General features: G+C 38.3%; 1 protein-coding gene across 1 annotated transcript in view; it reads left to right on the top strand.

Moving 5' to 3' along the window:
- The window catches only part of LOC126176433 (protein CNPPD1), a 40,974-nt gene that overhangs the window by 12,509 nt on the left and 4,642 nt on the right, over positions 1–23,823 (top strand). Inside the window, exons 3-4 of the mRNA XM_049923593.1 lie at positions 5,856–6,061; positions 11,035–11,163. Coding sequence (XP_049779550.1) covers positions 5,856–6,061; positions 11,035–11,163 — 335 coding nt within the window. The remainder of the gene's footprint in view (positions 1–5,855; positions 6,062–11,034; positions 11,164–23,823) is intronic.

Raw genomic sequence — 23,823 nt, 5'->3', positions numbered from 1 at the left:
CTTAATTCTCTTTCTAAATACACTACTCCAGCCTTGCTCTGTCGCCATAAGTTCCACCAACTTCACACAGAACTTCACGAAAGTACCTTCGTGTATGCTGATGGCTCTCAGACTGATTGTGGTGTCGAGTGTGCCTTTGTCATTGGCACTGACATTGTTGGGCATTGGCTACTGGGACACTGTTCAGTATTTACAGTAGAGCTCTTTGCCCTGTATCAGGCCATGCAGTTTATCCGGTGACACAACCCTTACAATTGTGTCATCTGCTCCAACTCTCTGTGCCCTTTAGAGCCTCTATGTGTTCTACACGGTCCATCCCTTAGTGTAACGGATCCAGGAAAGCTGTCACTAGCTCACTATTGATGGAGTCACTGTGATGATTAAGTGGGTTCCTGGTCACTTCAATCTGCTACTGCAAAGGCTGCAGTTCTCGTATCTTGTCCCGCCAGTTCTTCCATTCCCTCCGATGATCTCTTTGTTGCCGTTTGTCAGCAGGTGATGTCACTTTATCATCCCTCCCTTCATGGAACAAGCTCCGGGAAATTGACTCTCCCAGCAGCTTGGATGACATCCTCTCGGCCCTCTTGTCACCATGGGATCATTTAGCTAGGTTGCGTATTGGGCACTGTAGTTTTAGCCATCAACATTAATTAAGTGGTGCTTCCCCACCACTTTGTGCTTGTTGCTTTCAACCTCTGACGGTTTGCTATTTCCTGATGGCATGCCCCCTTTTAACCCCTTATGTTCTCATTTATGTCTGCTGTCTGATTGTCAGCTGTTTCAGCAAACGAAGCGAAGGCAGTTGACTGCAGTTTACTTTTTATCCATCATATAGCAATATGGTGAAGGACATTGAAATCATTAGTTCAGGGCCTCTGTTTCTCAGTGGCCTATTTTACGGACCATTTTCCAAGTCTCTGTTTTGAGCTATCTTTCCTTCCATTGATTGGGCTTAACATGTAGCCATTTTTAACACCTCCTCCCTGTCCCCCCTCAATTGTGTTTTATGGATCTGACATGAGCACGTATGACCCTCATTCTTTAAAACAAAACCGGTGATAAAACCATGGGTTGTTAACAGAAAATGATGATGTCAATCATTACAAAAACCACATATCATTGTTCACTTTTGTACAGTTACCTGTTATCATATTACAATATAAATTAAATTGTCAGTCTATAAAAACTGTGCTAGGTAGTGTACTGGTTCATGTAAAAGCTGTAATTGGTGTTAATGTTTTGAAAGATTCATACTACATTGAGGCCACTACACAGCTAATCACTGTTTACTGGCAGAGTCAAAGATGGTCATAGAGGTCTGCAAGCATTGATAGTGTCTGTCTAGTACCGTAAAATTAATAAGCTGTGTGTCATGTTGTTGAATAATGGGCTTCTGTCAGTTATTCGCATAAATCCAGTAGTTCAACATTACAATGCCTCGCTGGGAAAGCCTGAAGAACTACATTGTGTGTCATCTGTTATATTAAGTACAAGTGCCAGTTGTAACAGGTGTTCTGTATGCCTTGGGTGGGCTACAATCACAGTTGTGGTGACAGAAAATGAAATGCATAGAAGTAATGACTTACATATATTCATAAGAGACACTAGTGTGAAACAAGTTAGTCAATTTCATATGTGTACAGCTTCCAAAGTACAGAAATTTTTATGGGTCAGACTGTATAGATACCTACAATGTATGTCTAGCCAAATTGTCTAAATATACAACAGTATAATAGATGTGACAAGCTCCTTTTCATGGACAAATAGTTATATTGATGTCTGACATAACACACTAAGGTGGCAGTTGCATGTAATGCATTACCAATTACGGATTTTTCACAGATGCAGGAAGCATGTATTGACTGATACCATGTTGTACAAAGTGTTCAGCCAATGTTGTTGTAGTGGTTGTTCATGTTAAAACATGTCTAACCTCTTATGTAGACAAATGGTTCAAGTGGCTGTAAGCACTATGGGACTTAACACCTGAGGTCATCAGTCCCCTCTTATATAGACAGAAATATTGCTAGAATGACCTTGTCAACAGAATGTTGGACACCATAAGCATCTGAGCCTATCTATCTTTAACTTGTATGCAGTGGGGTGACATAGCATTACAGATACATCAGCTATGTTTACAGGCATGTTAAAAGAATGAAAACAATACTACACTATTTAAGAGACATCAGCAGTTATACATATATAAAGATAGCTGCACACAAGTTAATTATGCTTAGAGATTATTGTCTGATTTTCTGCTGACATGGTCCTTCTAGTCTCAACTCCGTCTACATAAGAGCTTATGAATATTATAATATGGACAAGTTGTAAACCAACATAAGCTGAGCCCTTTGTGCAACATTATTTTAATCAGCATAAACTTGTGTGTCTGTGAAAAATCCTTAATTGGTCATGAACTACATGTAGCTGCTGCTTTAGTGTGTTTTGTGTGATGTTGATGTAACTATTTGTCCATGAACATGACCATGTAACATATCTCATACTTTCATATGTTTAGGCAATGTGGCTTGGCATACATTTCATGTATCTATGTAGCCTGACCCATAAAGGTTACTGCACAATGGAAGCCGTACACATACAAAAGTTACCATTACTCATTTCACACTATTGCTTACGACTATGTATAAGGCGTTACTCCTGTGCGTTTTGTTTTCTGTCACCCAAACTGTGATCATAACATGTGCAATTTCCTACTAGATGCAACATATTAAACACCTGTTATGACTGCAACATATTAAACACCTGTTATGACTGGCACATGTATTTATTGTAGCAGATGGCACACAGCTTATTAATTGTAAGATACTAGTGACTATCAATGTATGTAGTCCTTGATACCATCCTTGGCTCTACCAGTAAACAGTGATCAGCTGTGCAGTCACATCTGTGTGGTATGAATTTGTTTACAATGCCAGTACTGGTTAGTTTTAATTGTGAATGAGTGCACTACGTAGCACACTTTTTACGGACAGATGATGTAATCCGGGCCTGAGCTGCTGGTGCTAGCAGATTTTCCAGTGTAGAATTCATGATTTTATCACATGATGATGATGATGATTTTATATTTCGCTTAACAAGATGCTGCAAATACTTCTATGTGAACATGCGACATGTCATTACAAATGTATTGTTGTTAACATTTACATCAGTCAACAGATTCTTGACAATTTAAGGCTGTAATGTTTCTTGGGCTTATTCGATTTGTTATATAGGAACTTGATAATGGTCAGATGACTGAAACTGGTTGTGGGAATACAGTATTTTACCAGCAGCTCATGGTGGTAATGCAATAATTTTCAGATATGAGCTGTCGGGCACCACTTCTTGAAAATACATTTGAGCGGTGGCAATTTAATATGGTGTCTCGTGTTTCCGTCATTGTATTATCCAGTAAGATGTCAACTTAAATAGTATGTATACTGTTGAGCCAAACAGGACAGCCGTATTTTGCAATATGGTAGACTGAGGCAATGGTTGATTTTTATAGAGCTGTTGAGTTTGCTCCTCAACTGTTCCACTGAGCTTGTGCAACATTACCTTATTTTTTATCTGTGTTGCAGTATTACACAATGACGGTGTCAGGTCCATTGTGACATGCAGATACTTTGGGCAAGAAGTGTGTTTTAGTTGTTGGTCATTGAATTCCTCTCAAAATACATAGTTCGCTCTTTGATTATCCGGATGGAAGCAGCTTGCTTCAGTTTTGTGAAAGCTATGTTTAAGTCACTATGTTGTGAAATTTTTGTTTAAGTTGTGTAGACTCTTTGCATGTACAGTTTCAGCTGTTTTGAAGTTGCTGGACTGAGATTTCAGAGTTACGCCATCTGCATATGCAAATTTCACACACTGCCATTTATATGTACTTCAAAACCTGCATAGCATGTTACTTAGAAAAGTCGCAAGGGTCTTATATGGAGTAATCTTAAAGAATTTTGCAATCATCTCTCGTCATACTGTGTCGTAGTCTGTCAAGTACACAAAAACTGTGATCGTCGCATTCTTAGCTGGAAATCCCTCTCTGTGTGATTGGTGAGTGCCAGTACATGGTCACAGCAACTTTGATCTGCTCAGAGTACAGCTTGTTTGTGTGTTATTTGTTTGAAGGCTATGGCAAATGTTCTGTTGTAAATTATGCTTTTGATTAGTTTGTAGCATATGCCTGAAGATTGATTGGTTGGTAATCTGCAGCATTTTTTCTGCTTTTTGTAGGCTGTAGGATGACAACTACTATAGTTATCTTGAGCAGGGATAGAAAAATACTATGTCATATGATATCATTAAAAGTTTCACTAGCCAGTTCAGAGTTCTAGCACCACTTTTCAGGAAATCTGGATATATTTTAGCTTCATCATTGTTGACAGTAACTGGTTTCTTGGAGAATTTGACAATTCAATTGGTAACATCTCCTTGAGATACTTCTGAACTCTTATTAATGTATCTGGGAGTGTTACTTCAGAGTTTTCACAGAAGAGAGCATGATTTTCTTGGAAATAAAAAACCATTATTCAACGTGCAAGAGAAGCATAATGCTTGGAATGGCCATTTCAGAGAATTTGAACTTAAAATAAGCAGCATGAAAACTGTGCAAATATGGTTAATATAAAAGGAACAACTTCAAATATCCTTTTAGGTAGAGCAAGATTGAAACTGGTTTCAAGTTTCACATTGCTAGGATGTATTACACCAAAGAACGAGACAGTGAAACAAGAAATACTCAACAGCACACAAAATTATTTGCAGTTTTTCAGCCCTGTAAGGAATCTGCTGTGGGCTAAAAAAACATCCAACAGCACTAAAGAAATCATTTTATGTAATTTGTAGGTCTTTCAGCTGTGACCTATGGACTGGAAACATGTACTCTCTTTGTAAGGCCACTAGAGTTAATGGATGATGAAAAACAAAAAAAGCAAAAGTTGCTGTGAAATGGTCACTTTGTAAGAACAGAGAAATTTAAAATATTAGTCAAATATGACAATGTAGAAATTTCAATCTACAACAAAATGCTTTGACATGTAAGTACTGGGAAGATGCCGTGGAGAAAATAAAATTTAAAAAAACGAAAGTTTAATGTGCAGGTGGAACTGACAAGAGCTTTTGCAGCACATCTGGGAAAACATGATGATGATGATGATGATGATGATGATGATGATGATGATGATGATGATGATGATGATGATGAATGCTAGTACTATTAAAATTAACTTTTGAATAATGCATCCATGTTTCTTGGGAATTTCACAGATTTACATATTCTGACCTTTTGTGGCGACAGTGTCTCTCTGTGCCCCTTTCTTCGTTTATTTTTGATCAAATGTTTGAGGAAAGTGAAAACAATAAGTTATAAATTACAAAATGAGTTTTTGTCAGTGTAAAAAAAGGTCCATCCCTTCAAGAATTAGCTGTTCTGCACATAAAAAGTTACTTTGCTGTGATACTTAACTGTTGAATTGGTTTCACCTTAATCAGGCATTAAATACAGTACATTTCAAGAATAGGAGACGCTAGGACTGAAGTGCTCTCTGAGCAAAACTTGAAAATTAAGATGTAGGAGAAAAAAAAATCAGTAGATTGTTTTCTGAAATGTTTTAGATAAAAATAAAAATAAAGTAGATTAGAGAAACATTTGATGTGCCTTTTAATGGTGCCCCAAATTATGTGCAGCAAGAGAGATGTGTATTTCTCGTCATTTTATTTATTACTTTTATACAAACCATTCCAGAAAATACTCAACTGAATTTTTTCAAAAGGTTTTGATGTAATGTTTCAGCATATCTGTGATTTTAATTTAGAAATATATTTCATGTTTTTAATTAGTTTATGACTTTTTATAACAGAACTTGCTGCAGAATTGTTTTCTGAAGAAAAGTATGGCCGCAGCTTGGACAGATTGCGCCTGGAGGAAGCTGCATCAATGTCTCGGAATGCTTGTGTGTCTCCATGTTCTCTGGTTCTTGCACTTGTTTACTTAGAAAGGCTGAAGGTTTCAAATGTTGAATACGTACGTCAGGTTCCACCCTCGGAATTATTCTTGGTGACAATGGTGAGTTTTTAAAAATGTTCTGTGAATATGTTTCAGCCAAATATATCTGCTGTGTTATTGGTACAAATTTCACTCTGTTATTCTTTATAGTGCAAGAGGTTTTTTATGCTCATTGTACTTAGACTCTTGGTTGGATAGAATATTTGTCAGCAAAGTGCAAATTGTTCTCATTGTATAAACTGAAATTGTGTCTCTTGGTGCAAGAGAGAGTGTAATGGTAAACTATTGCAGAAAAGCTTGTAAGAAATCATACCAGAAATGTGGTTGAATTATACCTCTATGTATAAGGGGTGTCCAAAACGAGACGATCTGGAGGCGTAATTACAGAAACCAGTACCTAAATGTTGGAACCATTGACCCTGACTGTTGAGACACTTGTCCCACTGTGACACAAGGTAGTGAATGGCTGTCTCATAAAATTCCCGGGGCTGTGATGTTAAACAGTTTAGCATGTACAGCTGGATGTCGTCGCCAGAGGTGAATTGTTTGCTCCTCATAGTCTTTTTAAGAGGACCAAAAATGGCATAATCACAAGAAGAGAGGTCTGAACTGTACGGAGGGTGGCCAAGAACCTCCCATATGAATTTCTGCAGGAGTGCCGCGACTCTGTTGGCCGTATGAGGCTTTGCATTGTCATGGAGGAGAATGACCCCATGGGTGAGATTGCCTGGTCGTTTTGATTTGATTGCTTGGCGAAGGGTAGTCAAGGTTTGCGAGTAATGCTGGGCATTCACTGTTGTCCCATGCTACAGGAAGTGAATCAGAAGGGGGCCATCTTGGTCAAACAACAACATAAAGAAGGGGCAAACATTCACCTCGGAAACAACGTCCAACTGTAAGTGCAAAACTGGTTAACATCACTGCCCCAGGAATTTTGTGAGACAGCCATGCATCGCCTTGTCACAGTGGGACAAGTGTGTCAACAGCCAGGGTCAATACTTCTGACATACAGGTACTGGTTTCTGTAATTATGCCTCCGACTCATTTCATCTTGTACACCCTTTATATATACTATTTGAAGCACACAAATGGTACACTGTTAAGACAGAGAATTCAGATTTAGATATTTGAGACAACTATTTTCCATGCAGCAACTTTATCTTGTCTGTTAAGACAGAATTGGTTTTGGAATGTATAGTTCCATTATCAAGTGCATACCACTATTTTAATATAACCAAAAGGAATTACTTCCCAATGAAGTGTTACACACAAGGAACACCTCAGTGTAATAGTAACTGTTGTAATGTATTTTACATTCTTCATGTAGGATCAAATGTAAAAGTGTCTAGTAAATTGTGCATAGTAACTCTGAACAAGTTTCCAGTCAATTATAGACCAATATTGCCCTTGTGGAAAAAGACTGTAATGATTTCTTTTGTATGTGTTAAACACTTAGATATTCATTTTATAATAGAACTATGACCTGAAGAGCTATGCTCTCCTAGAGAAAGTAATAAAGATAGCTATTCCAAATGTAGTTTTCCCATATATTTGGAATTATACAGCTGTGGACACACACAACATCAGTGAGACGAATAAATCGAAGCTGTATTGCTGTTATTAATAGTGTTTTGTTGTACATGTACAGTGCTAAAGTGTTATTTTAAATTTAGTGTGTCTCCTGTACCTGAATCAAATGATGTAAAAATTTGAGTCAAGAGACTATTAAATCATTTCTTTGGAATACTATTAGTAAGTGTAAAAGCTCTTTGGTTTGGTGCTCCCTATCTGTGCCATGCAAACACTATTAACCAGAGTCCTCATCTCAGTGTTTCTTCATGACAGCAATGGTGATTCGAGACATTAAGGAAGGGGTTGGTATGTGGAATTTCTAGTAAATGTCTTGGCCAATTGATCCATCCATTTGTCTCTTAATAAAGAAAGGATAATTGTTTTGCCCTCCTTTTCAGATTTCATCAGGAAATTTTTTTATTGTATTGGTTAGAGTTTACAACAGTATTATGAAAAGGATAATTGTAAATAGTCTTCACGGGTTTGCTGTCAGATCACGTAGATACGACTGACGGTATCTGCACACCGATGCCCCATTTTTAAAATACGTGCGCAAAGAATGCACAGCCACGGAAATCGCGCTTGTGCAGTGATTTGCCATATTCAAACTGCCTCTGCTGAAAAACGCAGAGCGGCTCTCCCTTGTGTGCGCTGTACGCTGCATTTGTCAACAGTGCAGCCAGACATTACTCACCAATGGCCGAACTAGGCAACTGTTATGACAGGCCTGTTATCAAAGAATCTTGATTTTCGTGTTGTGATTTAATAGCAGCCAATGCAGGGTTACAGGCTGTGCTCAGTTGAAATCCCATATCCTTGTTGATTAGATTATTGGCTTTGCGGATATGTATGGCTTCCTTAATGACGCAGTCTCAGAAAGATGATGCCGGGGATAAAACTTCAGTCTTTTCATAAATCATACGATGTCCTGTATACAGGCAGTGTTCTGCAATGCCAGCTTGTGGCCTGCAGATATAGATGTGTATGCGTTGGCTTGCGGTAGATGCTGTGTCCGACGGTTCCATCTGCTTTCCTTCGTACCAAGACATCAAGGAAAGGTAAAGTACCATCATCCTGCACAATGCGGTAGTGCATTACGTACGTTAGTTCATAGAGCACATGTGGTATCTGATCCTGAGAGCCTGTCGAATGAAATACAGCATTTGAAGACAGTGTTCCGACAAAACGGTTATTCTGAGAGACAGATACGTAATGCATTCAGGCCCAGGTGAGTTCAATCTATGGAGCAGACTGGAGATAGGAAGACACCCACCACTTAGACCTTTTTGCCCTATTTTGGTGCCATGTCATCAAGAATCGGAAGAGTCCTCGGTAGATACGGAATGAAGTGTGTTTTTCAGCCATCTGCAAACCTGAGAAACCTGTTGGGTTCAGTTAAGGATGACCTTGGAATGAGGAAATGTGGTGTGTAAAAGATTCTTTGTCAGTGTGGGGCAGGGTATATAGGCCAGACATGCCGCACAGTACAAGAATGCTGCGATGAACAGCAGTGTCATATAAGCCTTCGTCAACTGGAAAAGTCGGCAGTTGGGGAACACGGCCTGAATACAGGACATTATATGATTTATGAAGAGATGGAAGTTGTATCCCCGGCATTATCTTGCAGAGACTTTGTCATTAAGGAAGCAATACATATCTGTACAGCCAATAATCTCATCAACAAGGATACGGGATTTCAACTGAGCACAGCCTGGAACTCTGCATTGGTTGCTATTAAATCATGACACGAAAATCAAGACTCTTCGATAACAGGCCCATCATAACACTGGCATAGTACAGCCGTTGGTGAGTAATGTCTAACCTCACTGTTGACAAACGCAGCGTACAGCGCATGCGTGGGAGAGCCGCTCTGCGATTTTCGGCAGAGGGAGTTTGAATATGGCAAATCACTGTGCATGTGCAATTTCTGCAGCTGCGAATTCTTCGCGCGCGTGTTCTAAAAACGGGGTGTCGTTGAGCGGATACAGTCAGGCGTACCTAGCCACAAGCCAGGTTGAACCACCTAAAGATGTCGGACAGTTGCTCCGAGGAAATATTGTGGAATTTCCACAACGGGATCCAGCGGCAAACCCGTGAAGACCATTTACAACACATCCGCTGGGAAAGCTTGAAGAGTCACAAAACGATAATTGCTATGCACCATATAGTGGAGACACTGAGTTGCAGATAGACACAACACAGAGACTGTGAGAAAGTAAGCTTTTGGCCATTGCTATGCACCATATAGTGGAGACACTGAGTTGCAGATAGACACAACACAGAGACTGTGAGAAAGTAAGCTTTTGGCCAACAAGTCTGTGCGCGCGTGCCCACACACACACACACACACACACACACACACACACACAAGAAACCACAGTTTCTGGCTTCTGAGGTGTAACAGGACTGACACATCAGGCTGAAATGGCCAAACCTTGCAGCTTTCTCTTAATGCAGTCTGGAGTACAATCGTGGAATGTGATGTACCAAGACTGGTATCATGATTCCAATTTTCTGGGATAAAACACTTACTTGAAATGTGAGTGACAGAAAAGCTTACAAATATAGATGGAGGTTTTAATTTGATCTGGTTTTCAGATCTAAGCACTCATTTTATTCAGTCATCTCATCTGCTAGAGCTGGAAAACTCCAAAGAGATCTATGTTTCATAGAATAACGGCAGAAGCACAGGAAAACAAATATACATCAAAGAGTATATTGATTACTGGCAGTGAAATTAAAGAATAGACACCATGTGAACAGTATTACATTACCCGATTGTAGTCCAGGCAGTAAGCAAATTTAAGATCACTGCTTAGAGGATGTGAAGAATGCAGCTAAATAATTTCTCGCAGTATAGAAAACAAGAGTCTGCGTCAGGTGGAATGAAAACTTCTTTAACTGCATGGCCAGTCTGAGCATTAGAGCTTCATCCTGAAGGGGATTATTATTTTATGAAATGTTACTCAGTTACAGATGTCCTATGTAATTGTCACTGGGATTAGAATCATGAAAACATAGCATTTATTGTATGTTAATTGTTCTGAAATATGTCAAGATACTCTGTAGTAGTATGCCTTAGAATACTGAAAGAGCTTGGGTTGAGCTGCGTGTTTCCACTTAGGATGTCTATATATGCTTACTTTGTTGAACACCATTGTTAGAAGCAAAGAATGTGCGAGGACATAACTAAAGATCATATGTTATAATGTTTGTTACTTAGTAGTTTGCTGTCCTGTATTCCAGATGGCACTATGTAGAAATAATTGGAATCAATTAGCATTTAGCAGTAATAATGGGATGGAGAACCCCTTAAGAAGCATTTATTGAACTGATCAGGGGACAAATTCATAATTTAATCTTTCATGTTCTGTTTAATTACTCCGTTGCTGTAGCTGCATTTTCTGTTAGTTTTCTTGCTTCTATTTGTGTAAATTAAGCCATAAAGTGTGTATTTTCAGATGGTGGCCAGCAAATTTCTGTATGATGATGGTGAGGAAGATGAAGTTTTCAATGATGAGTGGGCAGCATCAGCAGGAATTGACGTGAAAGAAATGAATCGTTTTGAAAGAGACTTCCTGCAGGCTATTGTAAGTTTTGTGTTGATATTTGATTTCTAACTAAAATTTGTGTGTGTGTGTGTGTGTGTGTGTGTGTGTGTGTGTGTGTGTAAAAAAAATGCATATTGTGTTGCTGTAAACAGAATCTATATATTTGAGATGTGGTGTTACTAAAGGATGCAGAAATAAAGTGAACTGATAGGAAACATGGTTCTCCACAGAACTGGTAAGGAAAAATGTAATACATGGAGAACACTGAAAGGGAGAATTGGCTGATAGGTAACCTATGGTGACATCAGGGAATAACTCCCATTTTACTAAAGAGGGTTATATAGGGCAAAAATTGTGTTGTGAGGAAGGGATTGGAATACATACAACAAGTAATACAGAATTTTGGGTAATACTTTACACCTGGGAATTTACTTTCTGTTAGGAGCTGAGGTCATCATAAGTTAGTTGTTTATATTGCAATGTGCCACACCAAAGCACAAGTTTATGTGCAGTGTCCAAATAGTTCCCAGCGAGTGTCATTACATCAATACACTCACTAGTCATTTTTGTGGATCATGCAGCGGGGACACCTGGAATATGGAAAGAACTCAGATGTACTTTTATTTGTATTCTTCACAATAAAATATTGTTATATTATAGTGTCAGTGTTAATTATTACTACTGATTATTGACTTAAAACTTGTGAAATTAAAACGTTGATTTTGAGTTTCTATGAAGATATTCTTCAGTGGAGTGAAAGAGTACTGTAGAACTTTCCCAACAAAAAAGTTCATTATTTCAGCCTAAAATTGCACTGCATTTCTTCCAGTGCATTCGATATGTTGTAACAGATGGTTGAAGTCATGCACCTGACTTCATTCTGTTTGCACGACTCTCCTATCGGTAAATTTTGTAATTTAACAACTTAAACACTTTGTCTGGCTTACTTTTTGTAAGATTCTCTGACAGCAACAGATAATAACATTATAGCTGACACATTCCTCTCGAGAGATTCAACTGTTGTTTTGATATTTAAAATAATTCTCATTTATTATTCTGTCTCACATGCAAATTTATAATTGGATTACAGGTTTCGATCACTCAGGATCATGTTCAGATCTAAAATAAAGTAAAACTAAATTTGTACCATCTAATATTTTAAATAGAAAATAAGGCGATAGCTGTACATAAATGCAGAATTTACCTAAATAGTTGTCAGCAACTCAGTACCACATATCACATACTTTGTTTTGCAACTGGAGTCAGTATTTTAATTAGGCGTATGTTGGTGATAGGGGGAAGGGGAATAACAATAAGGGTTATGCTGAAATTATAGAATGTACAATTAAATAAAAATTCTCGTTAAAATACTGAAAGTGGAGAAAAATGGGTATGTGAAATGTGAATGGCATAAAATAGTAAAATTATAAAACGGAGTGAGGGTATTGGTAGCAGGAAAGGTAGGTAGGTGGGTGGGTGGGTGCGGGGGGGGGGGGGGGGGCGCTTATTGGCAGGCTCTTGTTAAACTCATGACATCCCCACCACCCCCTCCCTGTTTCCTTTCACATCCTCCAGTCAGTCTCACTCAATTTTGCCTTCTCCCGTCCTACCTCCAACATATACCTATTTAAAACATTGACTGCAGATGCAAAACAAAGTACTCTAATGAGTGATTCTGAGTAAACAAGATGGGTTGCAGCTGCAACTACTTAGGTAAATCCTACATTTAGATACAGCTACTACTGTTTCTACTTGTTGTAAAATATAGGTGGTGCATATTTAGTTCCACTTAGTTTTAGATCTAAAGACGATCTCGAGTGGCCGAAGTATGCAGTCAAATTAAAAATGAGCAACTGAGATGGAACAATAAATGAGAATTCTCTTAGGCAATAGAATGTTCACCTTGGGCATGTAATCTGCTCCTTGCTTAACAGATTCTTAACATACAAGTAGGTGAAAGGCTTCGTGGCAGTTCTGCAGTGACATAACTGATGGTTAAGGAAGTATCTTGACACAGCAGTTGGAGCAGCAGATGAGCACTTCTGATATCAGAGGAGTACTGTTGGAAAGTTTAGAAAAGTGAAATTTCCCCAAAGGCACAGTAGAGGAGCAGTGTAACCAAGGTATATAGACTGCACTTATGTATTTGGTGAGGGACTAGCGTGAATTTGGTAATGGAAGGTCCTTGTGAAAAATGGATAATATGAATAAAGGTAACAACTTGATGTACAGTTGTGGTGTTGAGTAGTCAATAGGCACAAATCCAATATGAAAATGTTGTTAATTTTTTTAAATTTTTATACATAATGTCAAAGCTGTTTGTGGATTATACCCGTATGAGAATGACAATAAATTATGGAAACAGGTAATATGAGTACTGAAGTTGTGACACAATCTTGACATAATAAATTATTATGTTGTTCTGGGCAACTACAATACCCCACTGTGGGGCAGCAGGTGGAATAATAGAATAAATGTTTTGTATTTATGCTGTTTACCGTTCTCAACACTGGCTCTCTAACTACAATATTGGCAACCAGAAAGTGATTAGCAAAACGTGAAGCCTGTAATTAGAATTCCTAGTGCCCACTTCATTTGAGAAACACATTTATAGCTACAGCTTATAGCTCTGAGGAATTAGGAGATTGTCTGGGATTCATAATCAAAAACCATTCTCTCTGAAATGTTCACTATATTCTGAAAGTCACAAACCAAAAAGAATCCGCACAATCCAACTACCAGAGCAGTTCAGAGTCTAATGCGCTGATGCCACTATAACTGTTCAAATTAAATATTTAAGTGAATGCTCGCCATAATTTGATGATAATGTTCATCAAACGCCACACTAATAATGGTAGAATGTCTGTCCTGTGAAAATACGACATACGCAAATTAAAGATAGATCATTAACGTCATCCCAAAATTAACACCTCACTCGAAAACGATTTCATGGTTACGCGTATCCCGAGTAAATTATTACTGCATCCGAGGCCGTTTATATCAACGATACTGACGCGACGCGACTTCTGGCGCAGGTGGTGCTGCGCTAATCAGCGTCTGGAGAGAACTGTGGCCTTTCTCTTTACGCGCAACGTACTTACATATAAAGCCACGGTGCGGACGGCTAAGGGAACGCCTGTTCAAATCTGCTCTCCCGACTAGCCGCTGGGCTAGTAATGCACCACTTTGGTAAGTTATCGAATAAATCATTGCTTCCTTTGCTGATGGCCGATGAAGCTTTCAATTTAATTGTGCAATCAGCACACAAGTAAGTAATCATAATAAAAGTCTGACGTGGCTAAGTCAAATATTTTGGGCGAAAAAATTTATTTAATTACACTACACGCAGTAGACGAGTTCTGAACTTGCTCTTTGGAGATAAGCTATAGCTATAGTTTTATAGTAATTCTGTTGAATTTATGACATCAGAGCTAGTTACAGCGGACTGGCTGGCACACAATGGAAAGACTGATGTGAATTTTATAAGGTGTGAGTAGGCTGCTTCCCTACACCACCATTGTAGCACATCTGGGATGACGGGTTGTATTGGGCCGAGTGAGTGATGGGTAAAAAGATGTGATGAGGGGGAGGGAGAGTTTGAGGGAGTGGTAACTGAAGGTTAAAAGGGGGTGGCAGCAAGTGCTCAGAATAGTAATTTGGCACCTCTGAACTCACGTTGGTGCAGGCAGGATAAGTTGGTGACAGTACAGTGATTTGGAGGAGTGAAGTGGGAGGGGAGGTAGAACAGAGGAACAGGAAGTCTGTAGAGAAGAGAGTGTGAGTGTAGATTGAAATTTGGATATGGAGGAGGGGCTAATGAAGATTGAAGTGAGGAGGATTGTGAGATTAAAGGTATGTTGCAAGGACAATTCCCATCTGTGTAATTCAGAGAACCTGGTGTAGGGGTTGGGGTGGGGTGGGGCAGGGGGGGGGAGGAGAGAATCCAGATCATGCCACATGTGCAGCAGCCATTCAAGTTGAGCTTGTGTGCTCAGCAGTGTGTTCCACCACTGGATGGCCCATCCACCCGTCACCACAGTCTGAATATGCGTTATTCTGTGTCTCTTGCACTGTACTGGTCTTTTTGAGGTTATCGGGTAGTGTCTCACATCAGTTACGTAGAAAGTCACACACACAAGCAAACTATCATTCTTACTGTTTGTTTGTGTAACATAACAAATAATACTTACGTAAATACTGCACTTAACAAGAATAAATTCTCAAAGCTCGTTTTGCTCAGCATGAATAAAATACATAATTGGTGCTGTGTTTACATACACTAAAAACATTTGAGCAACACAAAGTGAATGACAGTGTCAACTAGCGCTCCACGTGGCCATATGCCGAAACACGCTAAATATGGTTCGACATAAGTGTCATGATAATCACAGCAGTCGTGAAACTGCATTTGCGCAGTAGAGACAGTTTGGAAATGGTTGTGATTGGCAAGATATCTTCATTCGAACGAATCTAGTTACTCACATCAGCCACCGCGCCACATAGAGCTTGGCGGCAACAGCAGCAGGAGGTACGGCACGAATTTTTACAATTTTCACTCGTTCACCCATTTAAATCCGATGAATGAGTTCCCTGGTGTCAAGAAACTTAACCACCTAATATTTGTAAACACTACTGGATGGCCAACATTATTTTTTCCACAAACATTTTTTCGTAATGCATGAATCACGGGAAAATTATAAACATGTTGACACAAAATCAGGTGCAGATTAACATTGTGGACGTAGGAAATAGGATGGGACTGATAAAAAAATGTCATAAACGGTGGGAAAATGTTAATTCTAGGAATGTAAAAGTGGGGTTATACTGTATTTTCAACTGGGAAATGTGGGATTTTTTTTTCCTTGTGTGCATATACATCCCATTGATGAAGTGTTTTGATTTATCAAATAAAAAAGCAGCAAGCATGTAGCCATAGCTATTCCATATTCAGTGTCCAGCTTACACTGAGGATCTCTTGAACACATGCCTGAACTCAGTGTACCAAAAGCACATTCCAGTATTTGACGGACACGAGGAAGCCTGTAGCAAAGAACTTTATTTTTCTTATCAGCAACTTTGTATGCACATCAGTAGCATAAAGTATTACAATAATGGAAACAACTCATCTCCTACAAAAAGGTGAGAAGTTTCCATTATGTTGTCCAGGAAGTGGTTTACCGTGTGGGATAAGTAGAGTCCCATCAGTTAGTGTTTTTCTTAATACTGAATTCGAATAAATGTTTGTGAAACTAAATTAGCCCTTTGAATCCACATCTATAGAAGTAAATGCGTAATGTAGCCTTTAAGACTGCAGACCGGAGCTGTTCATAATTGAAATAGGAGGAAGAGGTCACAGAGGTTTTATCACTGTTACTTTTTTCCCATCGACAACTCCATGACAGTTGTACAATTGCCATTTCCTTTTGCCCTAGGAGTTCTGTGCTCTTAACTGTGGAGGCTCTGCAGCTGTGTTGTGCCTGTGCTCTGATCTGCAGAGGCCCTGCTGTTCTCTGCTCTTTGTCTTTGATGCATGCAGTGGGCCTTAGTCTGTTACTTTGTCACAGTCCTTTCAACCCAATAGAACTGATATGGACCCAAATTAAATTAAAGATTACGTTGCCAGGAATAATAAAAAAACAAACAATGTTGCCAGGAATAATAATAATAATAATAATAATAATAATAATAATAATAAACTGCCGAAGTCGAGACACTTACCAAGGTAGCTGTTAGGAAAGTCGCTTCTGCATCAAACCGTATCGTGGAAACAGCAAGGTAGAATGAAGCTATTAAAAAATTGCTATGAAAAATTGTTACATCATTAAATACTGACAGTGTCACTAAAGGTTCTGTGATAGTGATAAGACTAATGTCAGTGGTTACTTCATTATCTCACTAAAAAGATGCGCAGCTGTATTCAACTAAATGTTTGGTGTATGTGATTAAAGTATATGGGTAACAAAATTATTCATTGCCTAACAACAAAACTGAAGTACCAAACAGGTGAAGAGGAAACTAAATGAAATTTCATGGTTTGAGACTGTGTGATTTGATTTCGGTGATTGAATCAAATTTACAAAGAACTTGACAGTATGAGCCCACATACGTATGTGACATTTGCACCGTTGTGCTGTCAAGAGTTCCCTGGCAACATTGTTTGTGACCTGAAGTCATACTAAACACTAACAACACTAAAGTGGCTGTTCTACCTGTGTCAGATTTGCAACTATAATAATTTACCTACCTGCTGGTGATGTGTACATGTATGCGGTTATATTGTAACCCAGCTATGTCTGCAGGGTCCTTTACTTTTTTGCTCAGATAATGTATTTAAGTTTTTACAGTTAATAAGAGTGCTATTACTAGCATCAGAGTCCAAATTAAGTTCATCTGAGGAACTCTGTTTTTATCACACTAAATAACTTTCTCTTACTGTTTGCAATATAGGCCCATCATAACTGCAGTAGTGTATTTTGATAACTAGTTTTCATTCTCCCAAATCAATAACCATTTTCCTCACCTTGACTACCAGGCGATTGATCAAAAAATACATTAATATGTTAATTTTAAGCCTACCACTAAGTTTCTTGTAGTGATACTAAATGGGGGCTGCTGAGTTTTTGACATGGAAGTGGAGCATGCTGTGTCACATTAAATCCAAAAGTATTTCATATAAGAGATCTCTGATAGAGTTAATGTGTGAAACAAGTGTGTGTGTGTGTGTGTGTGTGTGTGTGTGTGTGTGTGTGTGTATTCTTGTGATTGTATTCACTTAAATTCAATAACAGTAAAGTTTCCTGCATGTCAGAAATTCAGTAATGTCTTCAGGAAATGTATTCCTCTCACATTACCTGTATTGCCTAAAAAAATTTGTTGCCACAAAGTTTATAAGGGAAGTGGTCAATCTGACATGCTGAAACCTGCCCTGAAATTTTTTGTAAGAGAATACACTGAGAGAAATACTATGTCAGGATTTTACCTGCTAAGACACACTGCAAATAAAAAAGTTGAAAAAATTCATTGGTTGCCAGGCAGCTGGAGAAATGTGTATCATAGCCATCACTGATGAGGCAACCATGCTCAACATGGTAGTCACGTATTCTGAGTTGACGGTTTTAATAGGTAAACAGATAACATGGCATAGTGCTATTGTAATGTCAGTTTCCATTGATAGTTCCTCTGACACAGTTGTTCAGTGACTATTCGCTCGAATCTACAACTCATTTAATACCCGTAATAATTAGTGGTTGCCTTTAAGATATGTTTGTACATGCTTGCGAATAGCATCTGCCTTTGTACAGGTTCCATAGTTTCACAGTAATGTCAACCAATAAATGTTTTCAGTTGTCCAAAAATGAAACATGATTAATTGGATATAGGTTCCACCTTTGACGCAAAAACGCTATTTTTCTCGTTACCCAAATATGTTTCAGCACCTCGGTGCGTCATCAGTGGATTTTATTGAAAACTGTAAAAAGTGAACATATTTTAGGTTGTAACTGATCTAACAAAGTGAGGCCTAAAGATAGTTTTTGTTCATTTTTCTTCGTACCGTGACTTCATATTACATGTTTTTCAGGACCGTCTGTATGGTGTTGCACTGATAGCTTGTCATCCGCAAAACAAATGGTGTAAATGTGAATTTCATCAGCGAGTTAACACATCCCTTTAGTTTTAAAAAACATGATTTTTGTGTTAAAAATGTTTTGTGTATATATTTGTTAATCAAGTTTTGCATTCTGAGAGCACGCATGAACGCACGCACGCATGCACTAAAGTACTTTGTGTGATTTTGTTTCTGCAAAGCCTTTTTCACTGTGCAAAATGCGATGAGCGCTGTGTTGTTGTGTTTGCTAATCCCATCGGCGTTCATTTGGCACTGAATTTGAAATCTCTCTCTCTCTCTCTCTCTCTCTCTCTCTCTCTCTCTGTCTGTGTGTGTGTGTGTGTGTGTGTGTGTGTGTGTGTTTTAGGTGGCAACAAGTCTTAAAGGGGTATGGCCTTTGTGCATCTTTGTTGAGGTTTTTAGAGTGGCTGCCTTTAGATTTTTTGTGTCGTTTGTTTTTATCTGGCCTTTTGAGAATGTATTTTTGGTGTTTTTTAGTGTTTGTTGGATGTGTTACGCAGTCAAAATCGTGTACGTTTCATAGTTGATTTCTTGACATTCATTTGAATGATGCCATCATTTCATTAGAAACTGTGGCAACGGGAAATAACTTGGGTGACTATGTGAATAATGGTGATTGTTGTGCTAATTAAAGTCAAAAAAGGAACTTCCAAGCCCAAAAAAATGTGTACAATAATAACTTTCAGCGAGAAAGAATAGGCTATAAATTTTAAATGAAAGCGGGACAAAACTCTTACACCAAATCCAGTGTGCAAAGCCGAATTCATTTCATAAAGTCTGAGCATAAATTGTATGAATAGAAAAAAGATTTACATGAATTATGGAACATGTGCCAAAATGCAACTCGCAGACATGTAAAAGAAAATCTTTCAGTATAGAACAGCTTCTGAGAGACAGTGCACCCATACAGAGGGAGATCTAGGTGACGTGAGCACTCTGAATTGCAAGTGAGATGAACATTACTGATTTCCAGGCTTTGTTTGACCTGCTTAAACAGATTCAGGAAATGATATGAAAAAGGAAGTCAGAAAATCAAGAGCTTTACTTCAAGAAAAGGTGTGGATATGATGACATTGATAGATAATACTATAGAGAAATTAGTAGCTGACAAGAAGACAAAACTCCTTGCCACTCCCTAATGTACTGCATATATGGCCAGACAGACAGTTGAAGACATTCATTACAATAATGTCAGTGGTAAGTATCAGTTTCTGCAGTTTTGTATTTTTCCTCAGAAACCTCAGAGCAGATTAGGGCACAAAAAAAGATTGTGTAGATCTTGTAGTCAATGTAGCAACATCTGGAAAAATGGAAGAGAATAATGTCTTTAGGGCAATGACTGTTAATATAATTTGGATTCCACCCAGAACTAACAGTGTGATTCAGCCTCTCCATAAAGAAATTTTTCTGAGGTGTGAAGAATTTTGCAGGAAATTGTTGGGCACTATAATTTGCAGTAGTTCTTTGCCATTTCAGATTTGTCAGCAGATTTGTACTGTTAAACTTTGGACATTGGTGCATTGTCAGTTTGCAACACCAAGTTTTAAGAGTTCGATCAAGTGTGCCTGGTATGTAGCAAAATATGCAGAACAATGGCCACAGCCATTTCCTACTCCATCCCAATTTTGTTTGAATAAAAGTAGTAATTACTATGAAGTCCCTAAATGCATTAATTTTCCTTTTGTCAGGTGTTCCTTGTGTAAGGAAAATATTTGGTTTTGTCATTCGAGACACTTCACATTTTTGTAAAAAATACAAGGAATAAACAAGCAATGTTTTCATCGTCAATAAAATATAAATCATTTAAAAATTATCATAAGACATGTGCTGTGGGAATTGTTATAAAATATTTTATGTCTACAGATTAAAATACAAATTAATGGAAGTCCTCTCTAAGTTACCATTATACATTGCCTTGATTTTCTTTCCTCTTCTATTGCCATGTGTAACAATTACATAAGCATCAACTTAGCTCTCAATATTAAGCACAAGTTATTCAAACAATTAATGATTTGAGGCATTTTTGGTGTGTCTTAATTGCTCACATTTCTCGTGTGAATACTTGCGGATTTTGAGCTATACTCTCGTCACCACTGTGTCTACTTGGTTGCTGATTCCTGTGTTCGGCAGGAAGGGCTATACAAACCATTGTTATGTGGCTCTTTGTCCAGCAGATATGAGTAACTTTTATCATTTTTTACAAATAATTGCAGTCTGCCTTAACAGCTAATGTCTTGACACTGCAGTTCTTTCGGTGCATGCTTCCTACATGAAAATATTTGTCAGCATTTTGGATTGGACTATTCCCTTGTAAAATGAAAACAGAGTGGAGCTCTTCCAGAAGACACTGATACCAGTTCCATCTTCGTACATTAAACACAGTCAATGAAATATAAACAGGAGTTTATTAACAAAAAAATTAAAACATGAAAGGCAAGTATAATTTATCTTCGTACATAGTTTGCCTACAATCTTTTTCACAGCGGAGTCCTTGTACGAAAGTTCTATTTACTTACAATGTCAAATTTGGATAAAGTTCCAAGCTTTTGATTATTGCCTACATCAGCGTAGTTGTCTGGGGCTAATTCTGACCATTGTGAAAATGACAAGGCGCCCACTTTTATACCCACTCAATGGCATCTGATTGGCTGGATTATGTCATGATACCATAGAAATGGTGCGTACTGAGGTGGCCCCTCTGCATCCATAGATTATGTTTGCTCTCTCTTTCCAGCATTGCTTGCAGCACCAAGATTCGTATCAGGCAATAAACTATGTGGAGTCTACCTTTATGAAAAAGACTGCTTTAACTCTATGTTAAATTTTTTATCCAACTAGTTAAGCAGCATTAGAACCACATCTTTGGGGTACATATTTATTTCATAAATTACTTTAAATGGTAACCAATAGGTGACTAACATTCTGTGTTGTAACTGTGATAAAAATGTTCAACCGTCAAAAGGTCCGTACTCAAAATAAAAATATGCAGAAGTAGGGGACATAATACTGTTACAGGAAACCAGAAGTGTAACATCGTGACAACGTGAGGTCCGCAATGACCACCTAGATGAACTCAGATCACTACATTCTGCCGTATTTTAAATTGGACGAACATCCTCTTGATGATTGAACATTTTTATCACAGTTAGAGCAAGAATGTTGGCTTATTTGCTGGTTGTTGTTGTTGTTGTTGTTGTTGTCTTCAGTCCTGAGACTGGTTTGATGCAGCTCTCTGTGCTAATCTATCCTGTGCAAGTTTCTTCATCTCCCAGTACTTACTGCAACCTACATCCTTCTGAATCTGCTTAGTGTATTCATCTCTTGGTCTCCCTCTAAGATTTTTACCCTCCATGCTGCCCTCCAATGCTAAATTGTGATTCCTTGATGCCTCAGAACATGTCCTATCAACTGGTCCCTTCTTCTTGTCAAGTTGTGCCACAAACTCCTCTTCTCCCCAATTCAATTCAATACCTCCTCATTAGTTGTGTGTTCTATCCATCTAATCTTCAGCATTCTTCTGTAGCATCACATTTGGAAAGCTTCTATTCTCTTCTTGTCTAAACTATTTATCGTCCATGTTTCACTTCCATACATGGCTACACTCCATACAAATACTTTCAGAAATGACTTACTAACACTTATATCTATACTTGCTGTTAACAAATTTCTCTTCTTCAGAAACACTTTCGTTGCCATTGCCAGTCAACATTTATATTCTCTCTACTTCAACCATCATCAGTTATTTTGCTCCCCAAATAGCAAAACTTCTTTACTACTTTAAGTGCCTCATTTCCTAATCTAATTCTCTCAGCATCACCCGAGTTGACTTGACTACATTCCATTATCCTCATTTTGCTTTTGTTGATGTTCGTATTATGTCCTCCTTTCAAGACACTGTCCATTCCGTTCAACTGCTCTTCCAAGCCCCTTGCTGTGTCTGACAGAATTACAATATCATCGGCGAACTTTAAAGTTTTTATTTCTTCTCAATGGATTTTAATACCTACTCTGAATTTTTTTTTATACTGCTTGCTCAATATACAGATTGAATAGCATCGGGGATAGGGTATAACCCTGTCTCATTCCCTTCCCAACCACTGCTGCCCTTTCATATCCCTCGACTCTTATAACTGCCATCTGGTTTCTGTACAAATTGTAAATAGCCTTTCGCTCCCTGTATTTTACCTCTGCCACCTTCAGAATTTGAAAGAGAGTATTCCAATCAACATTGTCAAAAGCTTTCTCTAAGTCTACAAATGCTAGAAATGTAGGTTTGCCTTTTCTTAATCTAGCTTCTAAGATAAGCCATAGGGTCAGTATTGCCTCATGTATTCCAAATTTCTATGGTTATTGTTTGAAATAAATTGCAAAATAAATATGCATACTAGATGATGCGGCTCTAATGCCGCGAAACTAGTTGGATCACAAATAAAGATTTATCATACAGCTCAAGTGGTCGCATTCATCTTTGTACATTTCTACAGCTGTGGATGGCCACAGTACAAAATTTGCTGTATGTGAAGTCCTCCTGTGTGTCCTTTCTTTACAAAGTGCATGCTTACATTCGTTTCTCAGTGCAAAACTGTTGTTTCTATTAAAGTTGTTCGTTTTCCCTGGTCAGAGTCCAAATAGTGTGACATGTGTACCAACCCTTGTGTGAAAAAACAAAATCTTTTATTTATTTAACAGGCGTTGCTCAGCCGACAAAGATTTTTTTTTCCCCAAATTCCTGTACTTCAGGTGACTGATGGTCAACGCAGCCATTGGCAACAGTCCATATAGACTGTCCCACATAACTTTTGCCATACTAGCAAGGAATATTATAAATCCCTGAAACTCTCAGGCCAAGATTATCTTCAACAGGCTGCAACATTTCTTTAATTTTCTGGGATGACTGGAAGACCGGTCTGATTTGTTGGCTGTTTAGGACTTCACCTATTCCATTAGTTTTTGCATTTAAGAATGGAAATCACACTTTGTGTTGGTCCTTGTGGCTTCATTGAATGAATGATTGCATTTTGGTTTACACTACAGTGTTCACCTAATATCATGGATAGAATACTTGTTCCCAT

The sequence above is a fragment of the Schistocerca cancellata genome, chromosome 1 (genome assembly GCF_023864275.1).
Source record: "Schistocerca cancellata isolate TAMUIC-IGC-003103 chromosome 1, iqSchCanc2.1, whole genome shotgun sequence".
Classification (NCBI taxonomy): Eukaryota; Metazoa; Arthropoda; class Insecta; order Orthoptera; family Acrididae; genus Schistocerca; species Schistocerca cancellata.
The sequence above is the reverse complement of the archived record's forward strand: the minus strand, read 5'-3'. Positions and strand labels throughout refer to the sequence as shown.